Genomic DNA, 9,396 nt, shown 5'->3' with positions numbered 1-9,396 from the left:
ACTAATATATGAAAATTTTGAAAACTATTCGTTTGGAACTTTGATTAATGACAATATAAGCTATGAACTTAAAGAAATATTAAAAAAATTCAATGTGATATTGACTAACGGAAAAATCAAAAAAGATTTCATTTCGTATTACATTAAAGAAAACAGTACAGTTTATGATTTAAGTGAATTAAATTTATGAATACTTTAGATATTATAAAATATTTAAATTGCAATAAATATACAAGAAAAAAATTTAGAGGTGTATTTGCTCTAGATCAAATACCAAAAAACCTTGAAAGATCTTCCCTTATAATTATAAATACTGATAAAGCAAAAGATCCAGGCGAACATTGGTTAGCCATATATATTCCAAAATATGGTTGTGTTGAATACTTTGATTCTTATGGAAGTTTACCAAATAAAAAGTAAATTTTAAGTTTTTTAAAAGATAAATGTATTGTTTTCAATGACAAACAATTACAAAGCACCTTTTCAGAAGTTTGTGGAGAATACTGTTGCGTGTATGCATGGTATAGATGTTTTGGTATAAGTATAAATAATTTTTTACGTGAATTTAAGAAAGGCAACCATATTAAAAATGATCAAATAGTTTTAAGAAAATTTCACAAAATATTTGGAAAGCAGAATATTCAGACATGTGTTTCTAGAAATCATGTTATATAAAAGATGAAATGTCTCAATTAAAATGCAGTTTAAAAACAGATAGCTAGATCAGCACTACTTAATCAGCGTTTCTTAAAACATGTTGTTGGCGTATACTTATTTTTTAAACAAAACACATACTGTAAAAGCAGTAATAGGATTCCACGTAGAATTATTAGAAGCAACCATTTCAATACACCGTATTGGAAAAAAGGAAATTTTTGTAAATTATGAAGATTAGGTGGAATTTTATCAGCAATTTCAAACAAAGTATAAAAAAAAAATTATAAATAACAAGGTCTCTTGTCTACAATTTGGAATAAAAACAAAAAATTTACAAACTTTCGTGTTAAGGAGCGAAGAGATGGATGAATTTCATATCCTAATTGATTTTATTCATTTGGTAATGGAATACAACCACAAGGCTGAAGAAGGTGTAAAAGACTATGTAAGGAAATATATAAGACAATGTGTATAAAACAATGAAATCATACTAAAAAGTGAAATTTATATACTATTAGATCGATTTAACTTTCAATGTAATTATTCTAGATTGTTTTATGAAATTCCGTTTTTACTTAAAAATAAGATAAAACAAGTAAAAACGTTTCACTCGGTATAAACCGATTGAATTATACCCTGCACCTTTCGTTATTGTATAGCAATTACTCCAACCTGTGAAATCAGTCTATAGAAACTTCACGGATATATCTGACCTATAATTGGACATCCGACTGCCAAGTTTCATGAATCTGATTTTATAATTTTTCCAAATATTTAAAATTAGCTTTTTGGAGTTGTATGGCACGTACCTGAACCTGTCAAGCAATTCCATCAAAATTTCACAAATATATCTGATCTATAATCGGACACACAACTGCCAAGTTTCATGAATCTGACTTTATTATTTTTCCAAATATTTAAAATAAGCTTTTGGAGTTGTATGGCAAGTACCCGAACCTGTCAAGCAATTCCATCAAAACTTCAGAAATTAGTTTGACATATAATTGGACACACGACTGCCAAAGCTCATGAATCTGACTTTATTATTTTTCCAAATATTTAAAATAAGCTTTTAGACTTGTATGAGAGCTACTCGAACCTGTCAAGCAATCCCACCAAAACTTCAGAAATATATCTGGCCTATAACTCGACACACAGCTGCCAAGTTTCATGTATCTGACTATATTATTTTCCCAATATTTAAAATTAGCTTCTGGAGTTGTATGGCAGGTACACGAACCTGTCAAGCAATTCCTCTAAAACTTCAGAAATATGTTTGACCTGTAATTGGACACATGACTGCCAAGTTTCATGAATCTGACTTTATTATTTTTCCGAATATTAAAAATTTGCTGTTGGAGTTGCATGGCAGCCACCCGAACCGGTGCAGCTATCCCATTCTAAGTTTTAGAGCATATGTAGAATATAATTGGACACATGTATACAAAATTTTATATTTATAGCTTTATTAGTTTTTGAAATATTTAAAATAAACTCTTTGAGTTGTATGGCAGCTACCCGAACCCGTTGTCCGAATTAGTCCTTGTGAAAGTTTGGTGTCGATTGCATTATTCGTTTTTGAGTTATCGTGCGATCGGACGGACGGACGGACGGGCGGACAGACGGACATGTCTAAATCGACGCAGAGTTTGACGCTGAGCAAGAATATGTATATATGTCCATCCCGCAGATGACTCCTTCAAGTAGTTACAAACTCCATACCAAAGTTAATATACCCTTCACGAAGTGCAGGGTATAAAAATACTAGACTAATAAGTTACTTGTATTTTATTTTATTTTTTCTTTTATTTACATTATTTTTGTGTTATTTAAAACATGAGTAATTGTAAAAATAATAAAAAGCAAACATAGAAATACCATATACAGCATAAGACATTTATAGCAATTTCAGCAAAATGAATTTGGTATCTGAACTGCTTCTTCTTCATTATTGAACATAATTGAAACCCCATCCCCTTTTGGTGATTGAGTATCCATTTTATTTCTTTAGTAAAACTGGAAAATTCGTTACAGTTATGCTGCTACGATTATAAATTGATGTATACTAAAGTTTTTTATTTTAATCATGCTTAAATATAAAAATACTGACTTTGTTCATTTTATTGAGCTGCAACGGCTTATATAAATAATCGAATACTTAACTGGTCATACTGAGATTTTTAAAATCGCTAAAGTAAATAAAACATATCCCATTACATATCAATTAGTTGACTATAAAGACAATACTATTTCTGGTGGTTTCTATAAGGAAGAACTTACTCCTGTTAAATATCCTGATGCTTACCTAGTAGAAAAAATTATTAAAAAACAGGGAAATAAAGTTTTCGTAAAATGGTTGGGGTTTAGCGACGATCATAATACATGGATCAATAAAGATAGTATTATTTAAAACATAGTACATATTATATACATAGTTTTATTTTTCGACCTTTGTACAATAATAAAAATTGGAGAAAGTAATTCTTTTGTTTGTTTTTTTATTTTTTAGTTTATTTTTATATTTTTACTTTTTTACAAATTTAGTTTTGTTTTAACCTCTTATATCCGTAAGGAAGGGAGCTACCATCATAATTTAAACAAAAACCCTTAACTTTACATATAATTTTTTCTTCTTTATCTTTTGTACTATATACTTTAAATGAGTAATTTTTGGGGCCACCGCTTACAAATTCTGTTATGTAGCTATCTTTACCATAACATTCTAACTCATCTGTCATGTCACCAATAAAATTTCCTACTGAAGGTTCATAGTCCCCTTTACGACTGATATACACTACGGAATCAGTATCGTAATATAAGACTCTTTCTTGAAGTTTTTCTAAGTAACTGTACAGTTTTAATCGCGCCTGAGTTGTTGTGTAAGCAGCAATACACTCATTAACTGTTGGTAAGGAATCCATTACTTCTTCCTTGTACTGCCAATTAACTATAATGTTTTCTTCTTTTACCGGAAAAATATAACAAACTTCTATAGATGGGTTTTTTAACAGGTTGTACAATTCTCTCGGCTGGTTAATGATTGATGTTTTTTGTAAATTTTCTCTTTGACCAAATTTGCCCCAAAATGAATTTAACATTAATTTGGCAAATGATCTTAAGCCAGGATTGTTGGAAACCTTTTCATGCTCCAATTGAATATCTTCTTTATCAAAAAAATCTTTAACATAGTTTTCTTTTTCGTTATTAGTGACACATTTAGATGGCCAGCCTGAAGCTTCTTGTTTAATTTTAATAAATTTGTTCATCATATTTGTAAATAAGCCCTGTGTATCCATGTTTTTATCATATTTTGTAGTTTGGTATTCCCAAACTTCATAAATTTCTAACATTTTATAACCTTTTTCAATAGCTTTTACAACTTCGTCAATTACCCATGTTCCTATTAAAGCTCTTTTCTCATCTGAATATGGACAACATTCTTCAAATCATTTTTCTTCACTACAACTTCGACATAATGAAAACATTAACTTGTTGTTTTGTTTTAGTGGGAGAACGGGATGTAGTAAGTTCGTTGGTGGTAAAATTTTACATTTAAGAATTCCGTCCATGTTATTTAGTTTTAGAGTAGAACAAATACTTTCCCCGACATAAATTTGCGGGTGACCAATAGGAAATTTTCCGTACTTGCAAACCCCAGGGTATAACGAGCACATGTTTATATATTTTATTTTTTCTTCCTCTTTACAATTATAATAGTTGTAGACATTTCCTGTTCGTCCTCCATAAAAAGCATCTCGAGGATTCAATGGTGCATGTTGCACTAACGGATGCTTTTTTAAATAACTTGCTTCTTCTTTACTAATTAATGAATTAAATTCACATTGCCACATTTCAATAACATCGTAACCTAATTTTCTTAATCTTTCAGCTTTTTTAATAATTCTTTCATACCTCGTGTTCATTGTATCATTTGAATCGTCTTGCAAACTTTTATTTCGGTAATGTGGTATACAAGTAGGGTGTCCATGATAATAACAACTGTAAAATTCAAAAACTTGATTAGTTTCTGAACAAAAACCGTCCACTTTTATACCGTTAACAAATGATTCATTCTGTTTTGCTGTATGTCTGATGTTAATATTTCTTTTTTCTTCTTCCCATACTAACCATTGAATAGCCACTTTTGATTGATTGTCTGAGTTTCTGTATCCATATTTAGGAATTAAACTAATTGTGTCCTCTTTTAAAAAATTTCTTCTAAATGCAAAATTACATGCAGATGCAATTGTTGTTGCTTCTAGAAATGGTTCAACATTACACTGCTTCAAGAACATTTCTCTGAATTTTAAACAAGATTGTGTTAAAATGGTAACGTCATTGACACAGTATTCAATAATTTCTTTTTTAATGTTAAGCATTTGATTTTTATTTTCTTCATACCATTTTAAGAAGGTTTCACGCTCATCTACTTTCATGTCGTTTGGATTGTAATATTCTACAGAGGGTAATTGCCCAATATAATTTTCATTTTTCGCTGTGTTAAAAAGATGCGGAAAATACCCTTTCTTCATATTAAATTGTAGATCAAAAGCTTTTGGTAATTTCGACAAAGCCATTGGAAAATAATTTAACGAATCTATAAATTTTATATTTCCCAATAGCATCATTAATACTTTTGTACCCCTCATTATCAGTTTAGTTTGTAAGGATGTTTTTTCTAAAATAAAATTCAAAATAAACTGATGATCGAAAGCTTGTCCATTGTGTGCAATTACTATAATATTTTTAAATTTTTTTCTCATTTCCAATATGTAGTTAAGAAAAGTTTCTATAATATTTCCTTTTTCAATTATTTTTCTTCTAATTTTGCAATTTACGCATAAATATAAAGATACAATATCAATACACTGATCGCACCTTTGCTCAAAAACACATAAAGTTGTTTCATGTTGTTTAATGACTGTTTTATTATTTTTTACAAGTTTTTCTTCAAAAATCTTTTCTTGTTTTGTTTCTAAATCATAAAAAATGAACAAGAAATTTTTTAAATTGGGTTGATATTTATTTGGTTGGATATAACATAAATGGTTACTTTCCACGTACTTATTGCATATTTTACAAAAATATTCACCACAAATGTGTTGTCTATCTTTTTTGTAAACCTTTAAACATTTGAAGCATTTATGTATTAGTTCGCAAATACTTATTGTAGTTGAACTAGAACTTTTGTGGTTATCAAAACATTCTTGACCATTAAATTTTCTGTTACAATCATTACACATAATATTTTACAAATTTTTATCACATGGTGGTGATTTTTGACAACACGGTACGCTACATGACAATCTTCACAATAATATATACAACTGAATGCTGCTGTAAGTGACGTAATCACGTTGTAATGGTTTTTGTGAAATAAAAGATTTAACTTTTTCCCTGTTCATAATCCTTCAAATATTACATCTTTTCCTTTTGTACCATATTTATGTACTATTATTTTATAATTAGATAGATGGTTTTGAAATTTGCTTAGTTCGATGACGCCGCAGCCTTTGCTAAGAATTGTAAGACCTGCATTTTCAATAAGTTCTGTGGCTTTTTTCGTTTGCAATTTTGAATTACTTTTTATTATTTGTTTATAATCTACAGATTTTTCGACTTGATGAATCGCTACAATTAAAGCTCGAGGCAAGCATAAATTATCTCTGTTTGAAATTGTAATAACTCCTCTACGGTGTTTGCATTCGTCATCAAAATTTGTGTATTTTAAAGTTTTACCGGTTCCTTGTGGTAATTTAACACATGTTGCTGTTATACAAAATTTATCAGAGCTTAAACCTTCAGAGTTACTCTGAAAAATATTTGATATGATGTTCCACACGTCTTCAAATTTAAGCTATCTCGCCTCCTGGAATTTCACCCATCCCGGTCCTCTGTGTTCAAAACTTTCATCGCAAAATGTCAATCTCATTTGATCTGTGGGGTCAACTCCTTCAAGAATGTATTTCAAAACTTGTTCAATTGCGTTTTTGAACCAATCAATTGGCTCTAGCTATGATGGTGCTGCTTTAACTTTAAATTTTATTACGCGACCTTGAATATTGAACCGTTTTATGACGGATATGTTTTCACTTTCGATGGTATACGCCTTTAAATTTTCTCGAAAAGATTGTAGAAATTTTTTTAAAACAAATTTTGCGCGCCATGTTTTTGTTCGAAAATACGAAAGTATACTGGCTGTAAACGGATTAAAATTTATTATATTAGTAATAAAAAAAAAACTAATTATTACATTGTAGCAAAATCATATTTCAGTTAATTAAACCTTAGACTTAGAATTTATTAAAAATAGAAATATTCAGGTTTAATCATCTGAAATGTATAAAAATAAATTATGATTTCTAATTGAAAAGATAAACACCAAATGCGGTGCAATCAATTGCATTGTACACTTCAAAATTATAGTTTAATCGTGATACATAAATTATGGTTTAAGAATTTTTTTTTCGGCTTTAGATCCTATTAAAAGAAAAAATCCTTTAACAACTTTGTATTGGAACTATTTTAAAAATAGAAAAACTTGCAACATTGTGGTTTTAATCATCTTAAAAAAATTATCCTGTCATCTTGTAATAAAATTAATTATGACTTCTAATTGAAAAAACTGTAATGCATATAATTGTATTTGATTATGGAAGATTTTATATGCTCAGTTTTTGCATAAATACTCTTAGAATTTTCTAAATATTCAACAGTCGCATTTCTATTACCAAGAAAAAATATATATCAATACCTAATAGAAATGGAATCGCTTGACTTGACCTATGAAGAAAGCCAAATTTTGATGACTACCCCAAAACGGAAAAGGGTGAGTCATCAAAAGGCAGAGCTGAATCAACAACAACAACAACAGCAACAATGTCATCAACAACAACAACAACCGCAACAACAACCGCAACAACAACAGCAACAATATCATCAACAACAACAACAACAAACACAACAACAACAGCAACAGCAAAAATATCATCAACAACAACAACAAGACAGCATCCAAATTTTGGATTGTTTTTCAATTGGGTTTGATGTATCTCAGGCCCAAAAAGAAAAGGAGGATCCAGATATGGATCTCATACGTATTTTTAACAGTCAAACGGTTGTTAAAAAATACTTAACGGTTCAACAAATGGACCGAAATGAAAACTACGCCTTAGAAGGCATAGAAGAAAAATTGAGTAGAAATACAAAAAAACCATATTGGGTGTTTGTAACCCAAAATAATTACATTTTCATGCCTGCCAATTACGTCAAGATTTTTAAATTAAATAAAAATTACCTACATTTGGTGAATTCAGGAAAATTCATCATAAACACAACAGATAATAAAAATTTAAAATTGTCAAAAGTATAAATAATTTTAATTATTTAAGTATTTAAGGAACTTAATTTTTTTTTGTTTAAAAATGAAAATAAAAATAAGTAAAATGAAAGATTTGTATTTTATTTCAACTTTCAGGTATTTTTTTTTATTTTCCTAGGTTTTTTTTAATTTTTTCAGATATGAGTTATGGTCGAAATAAATTTCAGTTACAATAAAAATAATTATGTGTTTTTAAATGTTTCATAATTTTCCTTTTTCTATAGGTTTAGATTTTATGTTATGAAATCTGTTGCTTCCATAAGAAAAAAGAACAACATTTAAATCTATTTTTTTTGTTGTTTTTCAACATACAAATAACACCAATTTACTTAGTACCAGGTTCTCAGAAAATTTAAAAAATACGACATTTTTAATATATGAGTTAAAAAGATGTTTTATTTTTTTCATTCTGCTTTAATAAAAACAACAATCAAAGCCAGATCATTCTTTACATATCACTTTTAAGCCTTCAACATTTTTTGCTTGTTTTACGAAGAATCGAACAAGAATTTCATTCCTTCTATTTCCTAAACTTAACCTTAAGTAACTACATATATATGAATAGATATGTATGTTATGTATCATAAAATGCATTGAAATATTTTCATATTTCTTTTTACCTTTTAATGCGAAAAATTAAACAACAGAAGCAAAACAAAACAAGAAAAGCAATACAAGATGTAATTAATCATAAGATATAAATAAATGTTATCTTATTGCATTTTTCTACACTCTTCTTCAAAATAATAAAAAAGTTGTAGTAGTAGTATTCTTACACATGGTACCTATATAAAAATAATACTACTTTTTTCATGATATTCCGTTAACATTATTTATAAAAACATTCTCTTTTTTCCCAACTTCCTGAACTCTTTACTTCAAAGTTAGGTCTACGACCTTAAAAACAACTGCCGCCATTAACTAACACTTGCTCGACGATACCAACGCCATACAACTCCTCGAACCAACAACAATCAAAGGGTCATGACATACTTACACATCAATCATGCAAGGTCTCAAGTACGCTGAACTCGGACAAGTAAACAACTAGTAAAAACAAAACAATGCGGTGCGCAAGCAACTAGATACAATAAAAAGAAAGGTAGAAGGAAAATAAAAATTATAGGTATCTCAATGTAAATATAACACGTTTTTTCCTTTTTTACTATCAAGGTAAAATTAAAAATACGTACTTTCTGATATTTCTAATTACCTAATACTATTTTTAAAATATGTAATTTAAATTTCCTTATCTGCTGGACAACTCCGGCAAAGGAAACTCACATGTAAACAAATCATGCAAAGTCTCAAGTACGCTGAACTCGGACAAGTAAACAACTTGCTTTGCAACCTTTGAC

At 28.9% G+C, this 9,396-nt stretch overlaps 1 protein-coding gene across 1 annotated transcript; it reads right to left on the bottom strand.

The window, feature by feature from the left end:
• Window positions 1–2,656: 2,656 nt before the first annotated feature.
• Window positions 2,657–6,589, bottom strand: LOC129614573 (uncharacterized). The gene is made up of 6 exons (XM_055529266.1): window positions 6,539–6,589; window positions 6,190–6,469; window positions 5,078–5,254; window positions 4,256–5,017; window positions 3,345–4,096; window positions 2,657–2,722 (listed from the first exon to the last, which is right to left on the bottom strand). The coding sequence occupies exons 1-6, from the start codon at window positions 6,587–6,589 to the stop codon at window positions 2,657–2,659; spliced, it is 2,088 nt and encodes a 695-aa protein (XP_055385241.1).
• Window positions 6,590–9,396: the final 2,807 nt, after the last annotated feature.

This window comes from Condylostylus longicornis, unplaced genomic scaffold (assembly GCF_029603195.1).
Source record: "Condylostylus longicornis isolate FDR11 unplaced genomic scaffold, ASM2960319v2 ptg000112l, whole genome shotgun sequence".
Lineage (NCBI taxonomy): Eukaryota > Metazoa > Arthropoda > Insecta > Diptera > Dolichopodidae > Condylostylus > Condylostylus longicornis.
This window is presented reverse-complemented; position numbering and strand designations above follow the sequence as displayed.